Raw genomic sequence first — 24,007 nt, forward strand, 5'->3', positions numbered from 1 at the left:
CAAATCAGCAGAGAAATCTGCTGATTTCTCCCTTCCCTCCTTTAGATGCGTCCGTTTGGGTCTCTTCCAGGATTTCTTGTAAACTATTTTGTAGTTATTGCGAATTGTGTTATTTTTTGGTTATCTTTTTGCTGGGCTCTTTGGGAAGACACTAGCCTCATAGTCCTGACAGCAAGCATAAATAGSCCCTAACAGGAAGGTAATATGTTAGTTTTATTGATAAATGTCACGACATATGAGGCTGGAAAATTAATAAAGTAGGCAAATTGTCACTTGCATGCTACACATCTGTTACAGATGTTTCACTGCAAGCCATTCAGCTAGAATGACTAGCTTTTTAGCTTTTGGCAGCGTATCTTTTGTTGTATGTGCTTTTCTGCCATCTTTCAGAGGTTAGCTGCTAAGTGTGAGGTGATATTGAAAAATTGCATAGCAAAACTCTGGCTTTTTGCAAGTAAATGTCTGCTCTGCAGCCTACAGGTGAATGGCCTGTGTGTTGTCATTTATTGCCCATTTTGAATGTTTTTCAGGTAGTTATCACTTAGAGTTGCTGAGGCTGGCCAGATGTTGAATATCTGATGTTTTATAGCTGCCCACACTGTGATTTTCTTTGTGTTGCCTGGTTGTTAYTGGCTTAGTAAACGGCGGTCATAAACTAAAGCAGCCAAACAAGAGCTTTGAAATAAATAAACGTTACCAAGGCTGATAACCTTTGTAGCTTGTGCATTGTGCTGAAATCTCAGACTAGTGTCAGAAACACTGCCTTTCAGGAGAAAAGCCTCCTTGGCTTTTCATTGAAAGACAAGAAATTCCCCCTTTTGACTTGATATTAAGTGTCTGTGGTCTTTAAGTAAAGAATATCTGCTTGCATAGCGTGTAGGATGTGTCTAAGCTGCTTAAGTGTGAATCAGTTGGTGACAGCAAAGAGAAAGTATCAGATGTTTTAGAAGTTGTTTGTAGTGCCTTGAATTCAGAAGCAGCCCTGGTTGGCTTGAGAAGAAAGGTGTTTTAGCGCTGTGAAGGGAGCAGCTACCCTAAATATAATTAATGTCTTTACATATAATTTATGTCTGATCAACTGTATAGACTATTCAGTGCAGTGGAGTTGAAAAATACAGTACTTTTTGAAAAGCAGTTTTTTTCCTCGGGCAACAGTATGAATATTTTTTCTGTCATAAATGTTGTTTTTAGAGAATAAAAGTTGAGTTTTAGGAATATTTTGTTGGCACGTGAAAGGTTTATTCATAGAAGGAAAATGGCATATCTGTTTCTGGTTTGCAGTTATTACAGTGGGAGAATTTAACTATTTTATGTAAATGTGTTTTCAAGCTGCTTTTTTAAGTAGATCGATGACAGAGCCCTGGAGTTGTACTTCTCCCTGCACATAAACATTGCCAGTATTAAGATTTGTGTTGATCTTTTTGTTTCTACTAGACTTTAGCAGCGCCTGGGCGGTGCTGGGCCCTGAAGCTTGGGTTTTGCACAAAACCGGCGATGCCCAGTGTAAAATGGCGAGGAGGACTTTTTTCCAAGCGATAGCTTTGTCTCTGAATGGCTCCCCGTGCGTCCGTGYGTCCTGTGCTCACGGGAGAGGGAAGAGGAAGGCTGGGAGGTGTCTGGGAGCAGGTCCCGGTCCTGCTGGCTGCCACTCGGAGCRGCCTCTCCCACAGCCCCGCGTCAGGCAGCGCCCCACGCGCCTGCTCCGTGCAGAAGGCCCAAGCGCTGGAAGATCCCGCAGCTGGGCTACCTAGACGGGAGCAGCAAAGCGAGCGGCTCCGCCTGGAGCGCCGGCTAAAGGCGGCGGGAAGCGCCGACCTCCCTCTCCGTGTTGGGAGGTGCGTTTGCGGCCTGCACGTGCGGGCGACGGGGCGGGAGCCGTCGCAGGGGCTCCGCAATGAGAGGAGCAGAATCCCGCCCCGGCCCGAGCGGAGGCGTTTCAAAGGGAAAACCTCAAGCGATTCGGTCTGCCGGTTGCCGAGACACTTCTTCATATTTCTTAATACTGGAATCTTGTTTTGCTGTGACACTCGCCTTTAGTCATTTTAAACAGGCTAACGAACAGTGTCAGACGGTAAAGACTTTCAATTGCTCCTAACCTGGGCCGAGTTTGAACTGCTGACCTAAAGGTGAAAGGTCCCTTATCCCATTACRGATCCCCTAAGCCCACCAGAATCCATTCTGCACACAGTTTATACCAGCTGTTCAGGGCCATTTTTAGATCCGAAAGAAAAGGTGATTTTGCTGCCAAACAACACTTCTTCACACAAGAGGGTCAGCCGACAACAGTTAACCAGATTTTTGCCACATTCTTGCCTCCTAATGCAACTTCCATTATGTAGCTACTGGTTGTCTGCTTTTCAGGCGCGCCGAAAGGGCGACAGAAAAGCATTGCTAATTGTTGTTGACAGAAGAGCCCGACATTGTTTGTATAAGTCATTGAATCTGAAAGATGCCATTAACAGTGCTGCCAGGGCATGGAATGATATCTTAGAGACAACATTGCCACGGAGGCATCGGGGAAAGCTGCTGCGAGGTCGGGATAAAGGAGGTTCCTCCCCATTTTTCATAAATAGAGGGACAAAAGATCGTTCTTCAAGAGGCACATGAGTTCCTTTCTTGGGCAAATTTAGTGTAAAGGGCAGACAAGAGCCGCTGCAGTGTGACAAGAGCCATCTTGAATGAAGGACCCTGAGAAGCCATTAATGCTRTTGCTAAATATAATGAAAGCAGGGAAAAAATAGTATCGATATTAAAGGAGGTTTAAGACAACTTTGCTGGTTATAAATTTATTTATTTTCTTATGTGCCACATGTTGTGGAAACGAAATTGCATAAACTTATTTTTGAACTATGGGATCTTAACTGCAGAAGATATCTGACATTGTGAGCTAAATAAGCTCTTGGTGTAAAGTGTGTGAAACTTGTTTAAATTGCAGAAAAGACAGATTTGTTTTTCATAAATAAGTCTGGTGTGTTTTTTTGTAGTTTTGACCTATGTCAAAACAATAAAGAAACAAATCTTTGCAAAGAAAAGTTGGTGAAACTAAATCCACATGCGTCCTGTATATACTGTGAGGAAGCAGATTAAACATTTCAAATTTAGCATCTACTGCCTTAAATTAGTTGGTATCAAGTGCCTTTACTGTAGCATTTATTTCTGAAACATCTTATGAAATAATTAGATGTCTACCGGAGTATTTCAGTTGGTGGAAATGTGTTAGGTCTCATTACATTACCTGACTTTTAGCAGTTTCCTTATCAAACACTGATAAATCAGGAAAGAAGCATCAATTTCTGTTATATGCTATGTCTATATAAAATGGCAACATAGAAAGCAAATTTCCTGATTAGTTTTACTGTATGATTTCCACAGAGTCTTTCTATCAATTGAACATTCTGAAATGTGTAAATTTTTTTTAAGCCAAGTGTCCCAATGGCTGTTGTGAACTTACCTTACTGCAAAGGACTTACCTTGCAGAAAAACAAGTGACCCTGGAGTGCCTTCCTGGTGGTACTCAGCACCAGGCATGCTTGAAGAGCAGAACATGTGGGGACCTCCACTGCTGTTCAGTGCTCTTGAATAAAAAATAAAGTCTGCTGGAATAAGGGAGACTGAGGAGCCACCTATAAGTTGKTGTGTCTGGGTCAAGTGATGTTGGTTTGCTTGTGGAGGAAGAGCAGGTGGGATCCCAGGTGARTCCTGTTTCTGGGAAACTGTGGTGCATGTTGAAAGTTTTGAGGAGTACGTGGTATCGGCCAGGGACTTCCAGTAGCAGGGATGACATAGGCTGTAGTTTTAGAGCTTCTGAAATTGAGATTTCCTTGGCCTCTGTGCTCTGTAGCAATGTCCAACTGATGTGAGAGAAACTTGATGCTCTGTGAGCACAGAGGCAAGAGTGTCACCCGTGGGAATATCCACAAGTGTTCACTTCTGGGCARAGCACCTCATTAGTCAGGAGGAAAAATGACGTCCTGAAACTACTCCCCTTCATGTAAGGGAAGCATCCATTTAGCTTTAGCTCTAAGCTCAATCTGCTTATAAAAATTGAGAACATCTTGTAGCTGTGGACGAGACCCTGTACGGGAAGGCTGCACGACTGTTGGCAGTCGCAAAACAGGACTGAGATGTAGCAGCCTCTGCCAGCAAGTGAGGCTGACTGGGCTGTGGTTGACAGGATCCTTCAGGCTGGTTCTAGCTGCTTCACTATCTATAAGCTGGGACCTAGCACGGTTTTCTCCCAAACTTTGTCATTCCTGCTGCCACTGTTGTGTGCTACAAAACAAAAACTGGAAGAGATCTAGGGAACGAGACTGTTGCAGTACTCAGAGGAATTGCARTGGAGTGTAGAGGAAGTACTTTCCTTTTTCCCCTTAGTGACACTAAAAGTGACAGTTGCAGCTTTGGGAACTTAAATTCTTACTACTCACTTCCTGTGATCTATACATGTCTAGTTTGCTGAAGAAAGACACTTAAATTGTTTCCACTTTTCAGTAAATCTTCATCGTACTTAAATGCAGTGAAATGGGAACTTCCCATTTATAATTTGTTTATGGCCAGGCTTGCCATAAGTAACAGACCTGGGTGTATCTTGATATCTTGAGCAGTAAAGGTGATATCTTGAGCAGCTAACTACATTGAGAGTTACTGCTAATCAATTTTTCCTTGTCCTGCTGATAATAGGGACAACTGCACTCCCATAGCGAAGATCTGTAGGTTGCTTGCTTGCAAACAGGTCTGGTTTTGCCTTTGTATTAAGGACAGAGATAGTGTGTGAATTCACCCAGTATCATATAAACTTCCTACCATTGACTCCTGCCTGTTCACTCAGGCCTCACTGGCAAGATCTTGGGATCAACTGGCTTTGAAATCTGAGATGTCCCAGAGCTAAAAGAGTGGTTCACGCTGCGCGGTGCAGCTCTGCTCGTGAGTGTGTTTTGTACATTTCTTTAAAAATCAAATCCTTGATTTAGTAGCCATGAAACTAAAGATGGAGAAGAGGTAGAGAACAAAATAAAATGAAAAAAAAAAAAACCAAAATACAAGAATAACCCCTACAGTAGAAGTCTGAGAAGCAAAAGGAGAAAATTAAAACCTGACTTATGAAAATGTCTTTTACTAGTTACAGCAGTTATTTTAGTTAGTTAACTGCCACAGTTATACCAGAACTTTCGCAGGTAGGGAGTGATAATGCCTGTGTTTTCTCATTTGAGAGCAGAGGGGTCGAATATGATTTCTTCACTTCTGCCCCCATCCTTGCTTCCTTTGTCAAAGATCAGAGCTTTAACTTGTGTCCTGCATGCCTCTCTCCTTGGGCAGATTTTTGCACCTCCAGAACCTCACTGCAGGTTGCTTGTTGTGGTTTGAATCAGGATGTGGCTTCATTGCTTTATTAATGTCCTGTACTATTTGCTGAAGCCTATCTTGTACAACACTAAAATTACTGAATCCCTCCTGCCTTCCCTTTGCCCCCCAAAACTACAAATGCTGGAGCAGGTGAGTTTATGAGCTGTAGACATCACTGAAAGATTAAGGTAACGGGTCAACCAGCATTTCAAAGTTGAAAGTCTGTTTTCTAGCCCGTTTTGGTGCCCTGGTCTAGAACACATTTTACATGCATTTTGTAATGAAAAATCAGTGATGTGATTACATTATCTCTCCATTTTGTCTAAAGAGCAATAATTGAAGCACAGTCCTCCAAAAGCAAAAGAGCTTCTCCCCACCCCACAAAACCCTTAAAAAACTCTCCTTGTCATATTTTCTGAATACTGTTTTGTGTCCAGACACAAAGGGAGTATTTTGGAGAAGCAGAAGAAAATATTGACTAAGTCAAAGATCTGCATTGAAGAATGGATTAAATAAATGTTTGTGAGTCATAAGAACCAAACAACAAAAATATTTTTCTTTCCAGAAACATTCCATCTTATTTTGATCATCAACAATAAAGCTGAAAACAACAATGAAGCTATTGAAATTGAAATGCCAACTATAATCCAAGAAAAATGACACCAGAGCTAAATAATGCAAATGCCTTTGTAAAAAAAAATATATATATATATTTGGTTATTCTTAATGTTGAAATTGCAGACATGTTCTAAACTTAAAGGTAACTTTTTAAGACTTAAAATCGAAGCTAAGAGAGTAAGTTTTGTTGTCCAAGTAATTGATGTGTGATAAATATCTTTCTATTAAAACTTTTAAGTTTTAATAGAAATGGAATTGCTTCCATTTGACACTGCAGGGTAGATACGGAGTCGGTTCACATATTTTTCTGAATACTATTATTAAACTTGACGTCCTGGAGAATATCATGTGTTAGGTAGAATCGAGATTGAATCCCAAAGGTACATCCTTAAACTGCATAATCAGATTCCCATTTCAGTATCACTTTTATCCTTCAAAGAATAGGTGCCTGTTTCAGTGATGATTTGTCATTAAAATTATGTCAAAACGTCTTAAAATGTTGTTGAAGCTATAAACAAACTCACAGCACACACAGGGCTAATTATGGGTGCCATCTGTTTATTTTTACAAAGCTATTTTCTTAAAGACCAAAGCATCTTCTTGTTCCGATAAGCCATGAGATTATTGTAATGACTGAATGTTTTCTGTACAGTAGCCTGCTTGAGAGGAGGAGGACAACCGGTTTGTTCACTGACCTTGCCCTGTCACAAAACATGTGCAATGTGACATCTCGTGATAGAGAAACCGGTGTTAAGTGTCTTTTCTTCAGGTATTTGACTCTAGCAACATAAATACRTTGTAATAAAAGGGCAGCTCTCTCGTTACGTGGCGGGCGTTGGGCCGCCTTTGTGTGCCCAACATGGAGACAGCATTGACCTCCTGTCCCCGGGACATCCTCTCCTGCCTTTGCATCCATCTCCTCGACCCTGGGAGCTGGTTTTCCCAGCTCCATGCCGAGCTCGAAGGTCTTTCCTCGGTAACTGTCGCTTTCCGCGCCGTGGTGAGGCYGGCGGTCCTGCGGGATCCCGGCACCGCTGGCCGCGGTCCACGGAGCAGGACGAGCAGGGTGCCGCGGCCGCCCAGCCTTGGGCGYGGGCAACGGCCAAGGCTGGAGGAGGAAAAAATCTCCAGGATCCATCTGCTGCTTTCTGCAACACTGCGCTGATGTGAGATTACACTAATCTGGTCGCTTGTCAGGACAGGTTAGTGAAGGCGGGCGAATGGGTGAGATTTAGGCTAGGCTGGCTCTATGGAAAATTGGAAGCTGTTCCTGTACGTGCCAGGTTAAGTGTAGCAGAATGGGTTCATTATCAGCTACTTTCTTTTTTTGTTTTTCTTTTTCCTCAGTTCAAATAGATTTGTGGCTAAATTGCTGCCAGTCTTTTTAAAGCAAAATTGAAGAAAAAAGGCTCCTGCACAAACAAAGATTAACTCATCTTCACCAAGCACTTCTGAGTGTTGTGAAATAAAAACCCCACACAAATCTCTCTGGTGTTCTGTACAGGTTCTGCTTTCATGTTTTGCCTTTATTGTAATCTAGTAATTATTGAATCTTGCAGGGATTTCCTACAAGGAAGATGGTTGTTGGAGTGTATCAAGCATAAAATTTGGGGGGAAAAGATCAAGCCAGGGAAGCGCACTCTTTGTCTGATTTTCAGCTGCTCTAATTTCTTGCTTATTTGTGTTTGTTTATGGAGAGAGGTTTTTTGGGGGGTKGTTTTCCTTACCTACTGCCTGGCGTTTCCTGGCCTTGCAGGTTGAGCATCCTGTCACAGAATGCATTACCGGCCTGGACCTTGTCCAAGAAATGATCCGCGTTGCCAAGGGTTACCCGCTGCGGCACAGACAGACCGATATCCCCATCAACGGCTGGGCCGTGGAGTGCCGCGTTTACGCCGAGGTAAAGGAGCGGGAATGGCGGGAGAGGAGGGCCCGGGGGCTCTGCTGCGGGGCGAGAGGCCCCGCCTGTGGCCGTGGGCTGAAGCAAAGCCGCCATTTTGAGCACGGCGCAGAAACGGGCTGAGGCCTCGCCGAGGGTTTTTATTTCTTGATTTCTAAACCAGCACGTCTTCTGATGGACCTTTTCAAAAAAGAAGTTAAATAACAATAAAAGACCGTAGCTAAGGGTTGTTTCCAAGTGTGTTTGCTCGATGTTCAAATCGTATTGAGTGTGTGTGGGAGTTGCAGTGATCTGTTTGCTGCTGTTAAACAGCTTCCACGTTTCTTCACTTCTTTCTTTGAAACATATCGGCCTAAATAGTTAAAATTAAACAGCTTATTCTTACTGTATTGACATATTTTGGTAGATAGTTGAACAAGTAAGTTATGCCTACRTCAGTGTGTAGGACAAACTTTAAAAGTGTATTCTGTGACTATTTTATGCTTACAGCATGACTCTCCGTCTCAACTTACAGTTTACAGAAACATAAAATATATCCTTTCAAGGATGTTTATGATTTGTCTTTCAAGGTAGCATCTTTTTACTGTAATTTCTGATCTGTGCAAATCAAATTTTGCTCTTTGAAAAAATACCCCACTTCATTTTATTTTGAAARCATTAAAGCTTTAGGTGACTATGGTTCTAAAAAAAATTCTGTGTCTTGATGTGTTTTTTCCACACACAACTTTTGCTGCTTTTGTGACCCAGGGCATCTTATTCCTGTTGCTCTYTCTCTTCATGACATGCCCATAATTTCCAACTCACTCTGCTGATTACCAGATACATGAGCTGTTGTGATAAAGAATAAATATTTGCCTTTTGAATGGCATACGGACTATTTTGAGTTTTTAAATTTGAATAGGCTTTACTGGAGCAACAGACACTTGACTGTTTTCCTTCAGCTTATTTATAAGGGTGAGGGAATGTAAATAATGGAATCTTACTACTTTGCCATGAGTTTCATTGTTCTGTAGGCTGTATATTTGCTGTTGTTGTTAAGTTTACACTTGCATTGTGTTCTCCAGGCGAGTTCCAAAGGCATAAATCTCGGTTTTGATTTCTTCAGGTAATTGAATTCCTAACTGTCCTTTTAATCTTTGAAAGTATTTCCTGGTGCCTTCTTCTCAACTCCACCCCTTCTCTGAATACGCTTTCCCATCCTCCCTCCAAGGCACGGCATGACAAATGACGATGTGAGCTTTGTATATTCTGAAGATGTATTATAGCAATGTGCAGAACATTCCTCTCAGTYTTAATGACTGCAGGAAAAGAGAAGTTATTTGCTGCCAGTTCTTTATTTGCAGGCACAGGGGTAGGTGGACAGAGAAATGTGGTTCAAAACAGTTGATACTGGGAAAGAAAAAGAGTGAATTCAGCAGTGATATATGTTAAATTTAAAGCTGCTTAGGATTTCCTCCACCTCTATAGAAGCTTAATGCTTTCTCATGTTGGTTTTCATTTCAGGACCCCTACAAATCTTTTGGCCTGCCATCCATTGGTAAACTCACCCAGTATCAGGAACCATTGCATCTGCCAAGTGTAAGTAGCTTGGTTCTGGTTTTCATAGGTGCTGAGTTGTGAGCCTTTTTTCCAACTTTTCTTTTTTAGTGTGTTGACAATATTTGTGCTGTGCTAAAAAAGTGTTAAAAAAGTACAGTTCCAGAGTGTGTCTAGAATGTATTTAAAGTGGATACAGCAAGAAAACAGTTGGTATATGTTGAAATATTTTATTGCTTTCTGTAACTCACAGCTTAAATTTTTCAGTAAAAATGCTATTAAAAGGAGCAGTCAAATGTTGAGTCAACTCTGTAACTAGAGATTACCGGGAACACAACCAAGAAACTGCCTCTGCTCTCTGTTTAGCTGTGTAGCCTTTGAAGAGCAAATGTCATTTGTGACAGTGATTATTACACATTTTGCTATATGGTAGGGCTATACAGAATGAGTATTTAACAAACATGTTTTTTTTTTTTTGCTGCATGAAAAGAACAAGGATTCAGCCTTTCTGGAAAATCAAGGTAGCTTAAGTCATAAGTGCACATATATATATGACACTGTCAGCTAGAGGAACGACGAGGCTGGTACCATCTGTGAATACAATTATTCAGTCTGATTGCTTGCATGGAAAATAGTGAAAGATTACAGGCGGAATCTCAAATGTGGAGATGTTATTGGATATATGATTTATTTCACTTCTTAAATTGTTTTTGCCCATGTGCTTTCTAAAGGGACCTGACCCTTTCTGGTCTTCAAGGCTTCATGCTGTGTTCAAAGCATGAAAGCAGGAAAAAAAATTGTAAAGATTTTTAAAGGCCTTATGTGATCTTAAAGAGAAGATGAGGGGGAAGACGTATCATTGGATGTATCTAAGCTTCTTTTTAATGAAACAAAGAGTGTATTTAATAAGAATTTATAATGAATACTCTAGTGGTTGTTGGAAGTTTTCACCATGTTGTAATAGSTAACAGGATGTCAAACATTTTGCCCTTGCAAGTTTTTGCAATTTGCAATTTTCCAAACGTGAGACCTGTTGAAAGTATAAGTGATAATGGACAAACTGTACCCCCTACAGTCTTTGTCCCACCAAATCTTTCTTCAATTAATGCTGCAGCAGGAGTTTTATGTAATAACATTTGCGCTCGCGAGCCATCCGTACAAAGGGAAAACAATTAAAATGCCTTAAATGTTCTGCTTACTGCTGTTATTTGCTTGTGTGAATGTTGCATGTCAGCTAAATGGAGCACGGAATAGATAAAGCGCTTGGGTGCAGGGGAGTGCACACCAAGCTTTGTCTATCATTATTGCTGGGAGCAATCAAATTGATGCCAGCAGGACGGTGGACGCGTTGACAGCTGTAATTATGTATCTCCATGGTGATCACTTTTGGCCTGTCATGGAGGCCCGCCAGTCCCCTCCCTTGCCCACACTTAATCACATTGGGCTGTCACTTGTCAGGTAGACGGGGCGGGCTGGGAGCCGGCCTGCGGGGGGAGAGGTGAGTTGGGAGCGAGGGATGGGAGCCGCCTGGGCGCCGCACGTGGCCCCGCGCTCCCGCTCCGTGCTCCCGCTCCGGAGGGACGGCTTAATTACGCCAGAGGCTGCGGAGCAGCGCGCCGAGGCGCGCGCACGGAGCGTCCTGCCTCTTTTGCTTCCATTGTCTCTTTGCTATCAGTTTTCTGTTTCTGTTCCAATGKTGTTTTCTATTCGCCATCCGGATTTTATATCTCAATACCTAGTTCCTGGCACCGTTAATTAATTTCTGAGAATACTATGGCACTAAGAGCAAAATCAAGAGTTTGGACATCAGAGCTCCCCATCAGAGCCTCACCGTTTTTGCTACCTAGATTTCAGACTCAGAGGTTGGCTTTGAAAAAAACATAGTTCAGACTTCTAATGTGTCGCAATAAGTAGAACTTCAGAGTATTATGTTCCCAGATGCATTTTAAGTGCATTTCTTCTGTTTTCTGACCTTGTTTGTCAAGATTGTGTGTGTGTGTGTGTGTGTATGTGCCTGTTGCCCAGGTTAGTGGAACTTGTATGCGTGCATACCATTTGTTTTTCTTATGTATACCTAATAACTCTCTATTCTTGTGTCATCTGCATGTTTTYTTAGAACATGGAACTAGTGACTTTCAGTCTTTTTGAGTTTTGCTAATGAAGCTCAAGATGCACATACATGAACACAAGGTAGATGAACACAAAACCGTGTATCGTCCTGGCTGTGAGCATACCTATTTCCTGCTCTTACGCCATGGAGAAAATGGCCCCCCTACCTGAAGAGCCTCAGCACTTTGCAGATATGAGCAGCAGTCTGGTCTTTGAGCAGCTGCTAACAAAAGGAAAAGTGCTTTGGCTCTGATATGGCAGAGATGACAAATATTGCAGTGTAATCTATGTATTAGTGGAGTAATTATGTCTTTTGTGCTCTATACCTGTGTATTAAAACCCACCAAATTATGTACAGTGGATTTGCACTAGRTTGGGGGCCGAGAAGAGAATTATTTTTGTTTTGAGCATGAGAACGTACGCATTGACTTTATATAAAAGTGCACAGGCTGGGGGAGAGGGTGCTTTAGCAGTAACAAGAAAGGAGCTGGGGAATTTGTGGTGCTTATTTTGTGTGATTGTGATGTGCCGGAGTTTCTTCTCCATCAGTAGAGAGTGGCGCCTGCCTGACCGGGTGCCAGCGTGAGCCCCATCAGCCCTGATGCAATAAAGATATTACAGAACTGCAGTGCTGTTCAGTGGGATGTATACATGCATGTGTGCATTTGTGCATATACATATGTATGCGTATCTCTGAGTACATATACATACATTTAAAGGAATGATAAAAACGTCAGAGAAACTCGTCACGCAGTGGTGCTCACTGAAGAACGTGAGTGCACCTGCCAGGGGATCTTCCTGTGTCATGTGGATAATAAAGTCATCATCCCGCCCTCATGTGGATCCCGTGGACAAGAGGTTCTACATGTGCTCCCTTGGTAATTGCCTAAATTAAAATATTAAAGGCCTAACAGCCGCTGCCTTGACCTTTYCCTGCCTTGCTGCAGCCCGAGGAGCTGCTGTTTGTTACAAAGGTTCCTTCCCACAGGTGAGGATTTTAGTGGGATTCCAGGACCCTTTTGCCTGTCCTTTTGCAGTGCGGTATATGAGCACCCTACTGTTTCAGCAGCTTTGATTAGATTCCTCCATCCRTAAGATCCCCCCCAACACGTTTATCACTCGTGAATTGTTTTGATAGTTTTTCAAAAATATTTCGGATTCCAGAGCTCAAAAGCAGCAATTTAAAAAATATTTATTCCCAAGAAATTGCTCATTTTGAAAGTTTTGTATGGCTAACCTCACTGCTACAGTGATGAAATCAAACTGAGAGATGAAAACAAGAATCAGCAATATACTAACTAACTTGTTGGCTGCTTAACAGCAATCAGCCTCTTCAAAAGAAATTTTTGAACTCGTGTTATTTTTTCCATGAATGTTGCAGAATCAGAGCTTTAATTGGGGCTGTGTCCTTACGAAGCGAAGCCGTGGAAAAAGCTGTGTAAACATTAAAGCCTTAGGGGGACAGCAGCGATAGAAAAAGAAGTTTGTCAGCTGAGAGGATGAGACAGGGAGAAGGAAAGTGTTACAGACACGAAACCACAGCACCGGGATCCTACGGAGCCAGGCAGCAGAGCTCCCAAGTTTTTCCCATGTTTTATCCCCCCGGCTGAGCTCTCAGAGGGGCTCTGTGGGACGTGTGGGTTACGTGTCGCTGCAGAAGGGGTGTCTCTGTGAGGGGCGTCCTTCAGGCCAGGTGTCAGTCAGGAGGGGAATTGCAAGTCTGTTTCATTACAGTGGTTAAAGCTGGATTGGATGCCTTGAGAGCTGAAGTTCAGAGCACGCAACACAATCTAAATTTTAGATCATGTTTTGTGTGTACTGTTCATTCTAGGAGAGAAAACAAGCATTCTCTACCAGATGAATATTACATTAATGTTTCTCTTCAAGAAGTGAATAACTTTAAAGTATTTTCCTAGTGGAGAGATTTTTCATCTCACCGTCCCTGCTCTCTAAAATAATTATCCTGATTCTTTTGCAGGGGAAATGTACTTTCGTAAGCGTCCTGAGTTATGTTTAAAACTACCACATATACATAGATCTCACGTCAAAATACCATTTTTTTCAGTGTGAATTCATTGTGAAATTATTTCTTCTTTTTTGAAGGTACGTGTTGACAGTGGCATTCAACAAGGAAGTGATATTAGCATTTATTATGATCCTATGATCTCGAAAGTGAGTTGATTTCTCTTTTAACATCCTGAAGGGTATGATACACTGCTTTTATATGCTGATATTTTGAATGAAGTAGTCATTAAGGTAAAATTAAACCAATATTTTTAAACTGCTGGATAAAACATATGTCAAGGGAATGAGGAAGCAGTGAAGAAAAATGTAGAATTTAGTGTCACTGGTAGCCAAAATTTGTTTCCTGAAATGATAAAGGTGGTTCTTACAGTATCTGATCAGTAAAAGGATTTAAATTTAAGCAAAAGCCATTACTTTAATAAAAAAATAAACTGGCTGCACTTATATGTTTTTTAAATTTTAATGTAATAAGGTTACAGTTCTAGCTTACAGATGAAAGGAACAAACCTGGGTGCTTCTGTCAGTATTGGCTCTTATTCCTCAATAGCACGTTGGTTCACTTAAACTATGACATTGTAGTTTGAGGCTTTTTAATTGCTTAAAAAAAATCACATCCAAAGCCAATTGATCATCTAGAAGTCAGGAGAGTCATCTAGATACTTGAGATGTTAACATTTTGTGTGCCTAAAGAAAAGAAAGCGTGTATAGATGCTTTAAGTTACACAAAAGAAAAGTAATTCTTCTTCTTTCATTGAATGGGTTAACAGATCCTAGTTTTCTCTGGGTATTTTAGAAAAAAGACTTTAAGCACTGATACAGTAACGTGCAAGAAATGCCTTTGTGACTGCAGAAGTTCTATAAATCGCTTTCTTTTTAAATGCTTTTCCGTTTCTAGAGACAAGCATTATCTCATTTCCAATTAACTCAAATACCTTTTGTTTTTTAGCTGATTACCTATGGCTCTAATAGAGCTGAAGCATTGAAAAGAATGGAAGAGGCTTTGGACAATTACGTAATTCGAGGTAACTACAGAAATTTGGGTTCCCAGTGTGATAGGTTGGCATCTGTTTCAAGCAAACAGCTTGAAAATGTAGTAATTAGCAAATTGAGTAAAGTTCCCGCTTCTTAAGTGCAAATTAAAACAGGAAAGTCTTGTGTTAATTAAGCTGGGATGATACATCAAATCTAAAGAGACTTCATTTTTTCCAGTGCTTTTTGCTTGAATGTTATGCTCAAGTATTATGAGCTAAGCATTTAAATTACTTCCTTAAACTCAGAACTGAGTTTTCACAAGCTGATAGTATGTCAGCATAATGATGAAAAAATAAAAGGCTGCTACATTWTAACAAGCTTAAATTAGTTGCTGTTTTACATCACTGTAATATTCTGACTGGAGTCATATAATACCATAATGCAGTATTTTTTTTCTCATATTTTCAAGAAAATTATAAAGTTTCAAAGTAGTTTAGGTTGTTTAGGAGTGGGCAAATACCACTGTGTGCAAATACAGGCTGGTAACTGGGATCTCCTTGTGCTCTTGCTGCCTGTGAGAAGTAGGTGTTGGTGCCTGGACATGGAAGTCTTGGTTTGTGTGCAGAAAATCTTTGGTGCTGCTTCTGTGTCTCAGAGAGAGGAGAAAAGCACAGGACAGGAGAGTGGAAAGTTGGATTTCTTGTTCATTCCTATGTAGCCTGAGGGTGGTTAGAGAAGAGAAATTCCTTGYGGCCAGATCTTTGTTTTTCTCCTCCCTGGTTGAGGGAGGACTTGCCCCTTGCTTGAAGTTATTGTTTTCCATTCTAGCCTTCCTGAAGAAACGATACAGAAAGGAAGGAAACTATCGGAGCATTCCTTGCTTTTATGCCTTTGGTTTTGGGGCGGGTGGTTTCATGGTTTGAGAGGGGAGAAAGACCTGGAACATGGAAGTAATTTCGTCCCTCAGTGACTGGGAGGAGCAGGCAGGTCTGCCTTGTTCAGGAGCCAGAGATGGACGTTTCTGTTCAACCTCATCTAGATTTAATGCTCTCTGTACAATATTGTGTATTTCCCATCAGAACTGAAAGATGTATCTGCCTTGGGGAAAATGAGTGCCCCTTCACTGMAGTATAGCTAGAAGGGTGGTAGGAACAACTCTTGTAAATGGTGTGTTTAACTCTAAAATGGACATGTATTTTAATGGGGGTAGACCATGGTATATGGAGGGTAATGATGGTATGGGATTAGATTTATGGATAAACGTCCTTGAGTATAATGGAGGATAAAGTTTTTAACTGACTATTAATTTCAAAAGTAGATGCATTTCCAGGATGTATTTTTGGTTGTGATTGGGCAGTGGGTTCCATCTGAAAACCCGCAGTATTTTTAGGCAGTGTTAGGCAGAAGGCATTTTCTTCACTGGATTTATTTAAAATAGAGTATTCATGGATACTAAAGTATCTGGTCTGATCCCTAGCATGGATGGTGGTTGACGTGTTCTGAACTGCACTGACGTGTGTAGAACTTGTGTTTCCAGCATGCTTGTCTCTAAAAAGGTCAAGTTGACTTAATTGATGATGGAAGATAATATATGGGTACTTAACTAAGGAAAGTAATTAAAATATTGAAAAAGTAAAAGCTTTTTTTTTTTTTTTTTTAATGACAGTGTATGCTTTGGAATATTGGGTGTTGTGAAAAACGTAAATCACATCATTCTTATGCGAACCGGGATCTTTAGAGAGGCCGTGTTTTTCTTAGTTATAGTTTTATTTTTTATTTTTCTAGGTTGTCAGAGCTGGTGAGCATGCTGTGTAAGCAGTGCCAGCTGAGGTTGGTGTGAATTGCACTGGTGAGGCTCCACGTTGGGAAGTTACATTTAAGGGACAGGCAAGGGCACCGTTTCCCTCAACAGAGCTGCCCGCTCGCCCGCCTGCCGTGGGGCTGGGCTGGGCTCAGGGGGACCAGGGCAGCCAGGGACTGTCTGATGGGCAGCCCAGGGACCCCTAAGGGAACACGGAGTCTTTTCCATCACTTCAGTGCCACCAGTTCCAAGCAGGCAGAGGTTTGCGAGGACTTGTCGTGGCTCCCACCAGGGTGGTGGCTGCTCCCTGACCTGCGCGAAGCCCCCAGCTCCATCCAGCAAATCCTCAGGCTCTCATTCTGTTTCCTAAGGCCAGGCTGCCCGGTCTTGAATCCATGGCTCCCATCCCAACAAATACCTGTTTCACCACGAGGTGAAGCATGAGCTGAAGGTCAGCCATGCGTCCTGGTAGTGTAACGGCAACACGGATGTTCTTCCGATTCCTTTCCCAATGCCCTCCTAAGGGTTCTGCCTCATACAGAAATGGGCTAAGATTAAAAAGGAGAGAAGAACTAAAGAAAAGCATATGATAAAGTAGATTTTAGTTACAAGCGAAGTCCCTAGCTTCCTATTCCCTATTTCTCAATATGCTTCTCAATATTAAAATTTTAGGATTGAAATTAAGACTACAATTTTCTCGCTGAAGCCAAAGTGTCCATTTTTAATTATGTGAGTTTAAGGACTCTAACTCTTTATGATATGACACAAGCTTATTATTATTTTTTAAATTTTATTGACAGTAATGCTGATAGGGGAACCTTAACTCATGAAGTTTTTGCTATGGACAACATATAGAATAAAGGGATAAAAAGATTTGAGGGCTCTTTTATAGTCTGTGCAKGATTGTTAGATGTGGCCTGTGTTGTTTACCTAAAACAACAGGCTTCTGCTGTTTATTTTAAATTTAATCTAATCTAATCTTTACAAAGATTAAAAATAATGAATAAATCAAAGTGTAACRATATTCTGTCTCTGAGAATGTCTCTTACCTTAAGGTTTTACTACAGATTGGGCAGGTAACAACTTGCACAGACAAAAATGAGAAATTTTGGAACCTGTTAATTGGGCAAATGCTGAGAATGGAACTCACTCAAGATGTATCAAGGTGGCCCTGGGAATATAATTTGCATTGTATTTCCCCTGCAGTAGCTTCAAAAAATCTCATATGAGGTTTGTGAGTGAGGAAGGGCCTAGTTAGGTGAAGCTATTCTCAACATGAGTCTTCCAGTATCATTAAGGGGTGATAACAGTCAAGGTCTAACACAGATTTTTCTCCTCTCCCGACACTTCAGTCTTGTTCTGTGGTTACCGACGCCAAGCAGGATATTTAAATGCAAAGTACAAATCTGTCAGGTGTCACCGCTCTTGAGAATCGTAAGGTTTGGGCTGGTATTCTGGAATTTGAGCAATAGCAGTTGGGTATGAGAATCGTGCTTGCGGTGCGCTGGCTGTGTGTGCAAACAGATGATGTGCGATTCTCGCTTCTCCGCTTTGCAAAGACTCCAGCAGGTGTTTTTTCTTGTAATTTCTCAGGCATAATCTGTTGTTTGAAAGGAGTGTGTGAAATCCAGTATGATGCTTTGGGAAGTTTACACAGGGAAAGTGTTTTTATGTATATAACTAAACAAAATGGACGTATGTATGCAGCAAGTAGGACTGATCATCAGTTTGCCAGAGGTCTGACTGGGCGGACGGCCTGTATCGTTGTGTGCARAAGCTTGAGTAAGCCTTCCCTCCACCTCTCTTTGCTTTTCCTTCCCTGCTGATTAAAATACAAAGCAGCAACATGAAAATTAACAGGCTTTTCAGAAAAGTTAACCTTTCTCTGTTGAGATTTTGCTTGCTGGGGGGAGAATCACGCAGTCGGATCATCCTTGGGAGAAGGGAGAGAGGGGCAAGGAGAGGCTCTGAAAAAGAGAGAAGGAAACAGAGCAGGTAGAAACGAGTATGAGGACGAGGGGGATCTTCCAGCGTGGCACAGAAGGGCAAGCACATGAAGGCAAACTGGAAAACAACTATATTTGCAGCTGTAAAAAGGGGAGTGGGGGAATGCCTTGACTGTCTCCAAAGAAAAGACTTCGATTTTAGTGGTTTTTYCTATGTTCCCAAATAACTAATTTTCAGGTACAAAGACTTTCACAATTAATTTTGATTAGATCCCAAGAACTGTTTGTTGTCAGCTCCTGACAGTGATGCTGTCTGCTGTGCAGTAGCTCACGAGTGATATCCCCGTTTGCGCTGCTCTGCCTTGTCCTCACGGGCTGGGACGCTGCACGCCCTTGTTGGCTTTGGGAGCACAACCAAATCTGCAGTGTTCACTGGATTTCCTGCGAAGAGCTTGCATACAGTGCTTGCTTTTCCTCCTGCTTAAGAGAAGGAAAAGTCCTCGTTTCTGGGTTTGTTCTTTTAAAGAAGTGCTGCAAGAAACTCTCCAGCTCTTCTGTGGATTTTTCCCTTGCTGCAACAGAGATCATAAGGTCTGAGACTTGGGGAAGACTCACTTCTTTCCCTGACATTTGGCAGTAGAGATGAGTGGTTCCAAAGTGTTTTTATGTGGAGATTGAAATTAGAGGGGGAAAAGCAGCTGAAGTATCAGGGGTTCAAAGCCACTGGAAATGACCATTGCAGCATGTTTGGCTGCTTAATATACAGATGCTTGGGATTCTCCTGCTCTTTCCTCCGGTCTTTTTAAGCCAAGTGCAGGTGAGGGAATGGGAATGGCAGAGGATCGGGATGTGCCAAGGCCAGACCTGCTGCAACATGGGGCTAGAGGAGAGAAAACCCACCAAAGAGAGGCAGAATGGGCTAAAAAGAAGGTACTGTGGGTGCAGGAGGCGAGAGGCAAAATCTGGTGCAGCTTCGTTGCGGGGCTTTTTGTAAAGGAAAAAAAAGAATGATGGCAGGGGGAAAAAAACCCAAGAAAGGCAGCGTGCCAGATTGAGGAGATTGGACAAGACAAGGGCTGTTGTGTTGAGTCACAGCCCTTAACTAGAATGTGGTCCGGGGGGTTCTCCCGTGGCCCCGGAGAGCGCGGGGGCGAGGAGAGGGTGACGGCAGGGTCACCATCCCTTCGCGTTCCCTTGTTCCTCACAAAGTCTCCTTAACTGCTGCTTGCAAGTGTCCTGCTGATTCAGACGTTCATGCGTGTTTGCTAACGCCACAAATAATGGGCTGCTTAATCTCATTAAGAAGCTGAGAACTGCAGGCAGTACAAAATTTAGTTTGAAACTGAACTAATGATTTTTTCCATTAGGATATTGCCATCTATTATGTGCCTGTTTTTTCTTTTTTTTCTTATTTTTCCCCTTTAGTTTATGCGGATGAGGCTTGGATACGCAGAAAAAACAATGTTTTAATTGAAACGTGCTCAGCTCAGAGGGTCGGTGCAGTAATGATCTTTTTGTGTGAATATTGTGCGGATGATTGTGCGTTAAAATTGCCAAGCTAAAAGAGGCTTTTTTCCCACTTTTGTAATGGGGCTTTGTTCCCGCTGTATGCAGATGGTCTGCTCGGAAGCAGAATTACATAGTTGAATGTGTGGGATTTTAAGGACTCGTTGGGTAGCTTTTGGAAGTGCAAACCCTGGACGCCGGGGTTGAAATTGTGAACTTTGAAAAGTGCAAATGCTGGCAGTGTGTTCTCATGGGCTGTGCAAAGCTGTGATCAAGTTCCTGTTTTAAGTGGTGGGTTAACGTAATGAGGTCTTGATAACCCYCGGTGTAAGGCTTGATTAATGGTTTTGTGATTCAGAGAAATGAATTAGGATGCCTTATACRATTCCTAACATTTATTTCTTAAACAAAGGAAAACAACAACCACAAAAACCCTCTAATACTGCCCTCATTATGTTTTGGCAGTCTATAAGTATGCAAATAAAGTTCTTTCTATTCCACTTAGCACAATTTAAAATTCTCAGCAAGTTAAGTATATTGAATTGTTTATCTACAGAGAGGCATGTAGGACTCCAATTAAGTTTACATGGATAAATGCAGATTTGTGTTTGCAAATGTCAAGATGACAGGCGCTTAATACTGTAAAAAGGCTAATCAACACTGAATATGTTTAGTGTCAGTAAATATTTGTGGTGAAAACATTGCCAGTGGCTTGTGCTTTCACATTCTCAGTTTGTTTTTGATTTCTTTTTGAGTAGAAACGTGGCATGATGTCTTGCTCATAAATCTGGTAGAAAACTTCTGTGTTGTCTAAAATTGATTTTATTATATTTTATCGAGGAATCCAAGGAGGGAGTTAGGCTGCTGTTTGCTGCTGACAAACACGAGATCTATTTTAACATTTTAAGACAGATGTAATGCAGAAAATATGGAACAAGGCAAGATACAGTAGAGACGAGTGGGCAGTATGTGGATTAATTTCTTGTGATTATATTTTCTTTAATGAGGGCCCTTCAAAACAGTGATTACTAATCAGCTCTGTTGAATGATGTCATTATTCTGTGTACTCAAGTGTTCGTTAGGCAATAGGTTCAATTTCAGTACAAAATTAATTGAACCTCAGGACTACATATGTTACGGATATATAAGATGCRTTTTATTTTATCATTTCTAGAGAAGTTAAATGTTTGTCTCATCTCCTTGACAAGYAAATAGAGACTGGGAAATAGTCTGTCAAAATTGGAATCTGCAATTGATGAAGACTGTTGATATGATAGGAAGGATAGAGAGGAGTGAAAGGAAAGTCCGATGAGAACAAGGACTTTTCAATACATTTTGGCTTACAAAAAAGCATAGAGCCACAGCTGCATTTCTGCAGCAGTCCCAATGTAGAAGACCGAGGCCGAAGTTTTGTTTCTTGGGAGGGAAAGAAATGTATCTGGTTTAGGGTTTTGTTTGTGGGAAATCTCCCCGTTTTCTGGATAACAAAAGATCCTGTTCTTGGCAGACCGCGGCCGGAGTCAAGCGAAAGAAAAGAAAAAACCCAGCAGCCCAAATATAATATACTCGGGGTTAGTGCCTGGCTTTGCCCGAGCTAAGCGCTGCCGGTTGGGCTCTGTTTGAGGCCGCGCGAGTGTGGGGCTGATGTCTGGCCAGTGTTTGGGAAGCAGCAGGTAGCCAGGAGCAAGCTGCTCCAGGGGCCCGCGCGGCTGCAGCCTCGCGGTTACTCGCACACAGATGGAGACCTTATGAACTTTGACAGAGGTCACGCCAAATTACAAATCCGAAACTCCTCGGCTTCTGAGGAGCTGCGCCGCTGCGTTATTATTATTATTTTTTGAGCGTGTGATTAGGAACATCGCCGAGGTTATCAACTCGGTTTTGAGAAGTAGATCGAGCATGCAGTCATTGCTCAAATAGTCATGGGAACAGATAAAGTTAGGCTTTCATGGAGCTTTGAAGGGAAGCTGGTGCATGTTAGAGTTGCATTTACGTGGATAGAAGACACGGGCTGCACTGCTTCCCAATCACCTAGGCTTCCCTGCTCTATCAAAAATTTAAAAGGAGTTTTAGAGTTGACAAACTTTGTAGAAGTCTCTGATTTTTCTGATACGCAGGGTTTGGAAATAATTAAGATACACGTCGTATTCTTTGATGTYGGGTCTTTTGGGACATGAAGTTGAGAGCCCAAGCGCTCTGTCATCTGTCATCAACCATCATCTCCCCAGGGATCTTACAGCGGTTTAGGAAAGAAAAACATGAGATGATCTGGTTTCACATTGTGGTGTGCTTAAATCCTTCGCTCAGCCCAAGTAAGAGATCAGGGAAGAGCTCCCCTTTTGTCTTCTAATTACAGTCCTGATGCTGTGCTTAAAAAAGATGAAAATCTYTCTGATATTCCAACTTGCTGCTCAAATGGGAAGATTTCGGGAGGTGGGTTAGGGCTTCGATGTTTTGATAGTTCCATCTTGTAGCAGCCAAGTAAAGACTTTGTTTGGCTTTAAGCTGTCTTCGTGTGTCACAAGAATATGTTTTTAAAATAACTTTTTGGGGAGACACAAAATGGGTTTAATTCCGTGTGTATGAAGTCAAGGTCTGCGAATGACTTTCTAGGTCACAAGCAGCAATGAGGCTGATCCTCTTTTAATCAAATGGTCTCCTTTTCCTCTTGCCAGGCAAGTGCCCRTGTAGTGTGCTGCTTAATGGCTCCTGAGCTGCTCCTCGAGGCTGTGACTTCCAYGTGTTCAGTGTGCCTGGTTCCATGTGTTGAAAGTGGTTTCTGCACCGGCCACACAGAGAGCTTGAAAATTCACCCTGGCTGCAGACTGTAGGGGGAAAAAAGCTTTCAAAGTGTTTGAATGGAGCTGTGCAGAAAATAACAGGAATGTTATTCATGCTTCTAAACTGGAAAAACACAAAGGGCAGAGAAGTAGGGAGCGCAGAGTAGTCTCCTTCCCTAACCCCAGCAATTCATGGTCAAGGTGCTGCTGGTGTCTTTGCTTTGGTGCTACCTCTGTTTCTGTAGTAAAAAATGTCTAAATAGTACAATTTRCAGTTGAGAGACTTGAGCTTACAATGAGTTCTCGTTCCTGCTATTTTAAAGTAGAGCTATGAGGAAAAGTGTGCAAATAATTTCCAAAGCCGTCGTCATCGCTGTAGTAATCATAAGAGCTGGTCAGTGGAAATACCTACAGCTGAAGTTCCAACTTTTGTGCCTGACARGAGATGCACAAASAGCTCCGGGGTAACTTGTCGTGCCTTGTGTGTGATGTTCTGCAATTCTTACCTCGCYGGGTGCATCTGACAGCGAGGTTCAYGTGTGCCTGGCAAATGCAGGGCAGTTGGGAGCTGCCTGTCCCTCTGATGCAGAGGGGAAAGAATTTGAATTACTCGGTGCTTCCTGAACGGCAGGAACGTGCGCACGGCCCAGCTGGGGTGGGGATGACCTTTTCCCAGAGCAGCTTCCTCCTTTAAGCATCCCTGGAATGGACACAACCACTTCAGCTGCTGTGTGTGACTTCTGCTCTTGGGCTGCATTTCAGCTTTTCATCGGAAACGTGAATGGTCGTGATGCAGTGTTAGTCTCTCTGATGTGTTTGGCTTGAACTCTTCACAGTTTCTGTCAGAGTCTCTTTCCAAAACTGAGTGGAGAGTTGAGATAAAGATGTGGTTTTCCTCTCGCCTGCTTAATCCTAAACTGTCCTTCCCAGGGATGACCTCTGTGCTGTTCTCTGAAGGGAGGAAGTATCTTCTCTTTGAAAATTTGAGTGCTTCCTAAGCAGAAGATGGTGTTTTGTAGGATTTTTTATATATATATATATATGGATGATTTTCTTTCCTCTCCCATATGCTGAAAAGAGTTTGTATTTATATTATTGTATTTGTACGAAATTTGTACTAAATTCGTATTCAGTAYCTTAATGAAATTGCTCACTGTGACCTTTGTGCCTGTGCTGCACCGTCCGTACGYCTGGCCAAGTGCAGTTTAGCATGAAGTCATTAACCTAGTTAGACTGCTCCAGTGAAAAGCAGAACGAAGCTGGAAGGATCTCGGCATCACCCCGTGCTGCTGCCTAAGCTAAGGTGGACCAAGTGCTCCTGCATCTGACTGGGGCTTCCCTAACCTGGTTTTAGGCACTTTTATTGCTTTCCCAACCTCTTCCCAGGCAGCCTTTCCCACTGCTGACTGTCCTTGGTACCTCTCTCGTGATGACATCTATTTCTGCTTGTGTTTTGTCCCATCTACACYGG

General features: G+C 42.1%; 1 protein-coding gene across 2 annotated transcripts in view; it reads left to right on the forward strand.

Annotated features, from left to right (window-relative positions):
- Window positions 1-24,007, forward strand: part of PCCA (propionyl-CoA carboxylase subunit alpha) — a 252,797-nt gene that overhangs the window by 99,578 nt on the left and 129,212 nt on the right. For both annotated transcript variants that reach the window (XM_026038336.1, XM_026038337.1), the window contains 4 exons: window positions 7,718-7,861; window positions 9,365-9,439; window positions 13,610-13,678; window positions 14,478-14,553. In XM_026038336.1, the coding sequence (XP_025894121.1) occupies window positions 7,718-7,861; window positions 9,365-9,439; window positions 13,610-13,678; window positions 14,478-14,553 (364 nt within the window). The remainder of the gene's footprint in view (window positions 1-7,717; window positions 7,862-9,364; window positions 9,440-13,609; window positions 13,679-14,477; window positions 14,554-24,007) is intronic.

Source organism: Nothoprocta perdicaria, unplaced genomic scaffold (genome assembly GCF_003342845.1).
Source record: "Nothoprocta perdicaria isolate Ctin4 unplaced genomic scaffold, notPer1 scaffold_208, whole genome shotgun sequence".
NCBI lineage: Eukaryota > Metazoa > Chordata > Aves > Tinamiformes > Tinamidae > Nothoprocta > Nothoprocta perdicaria.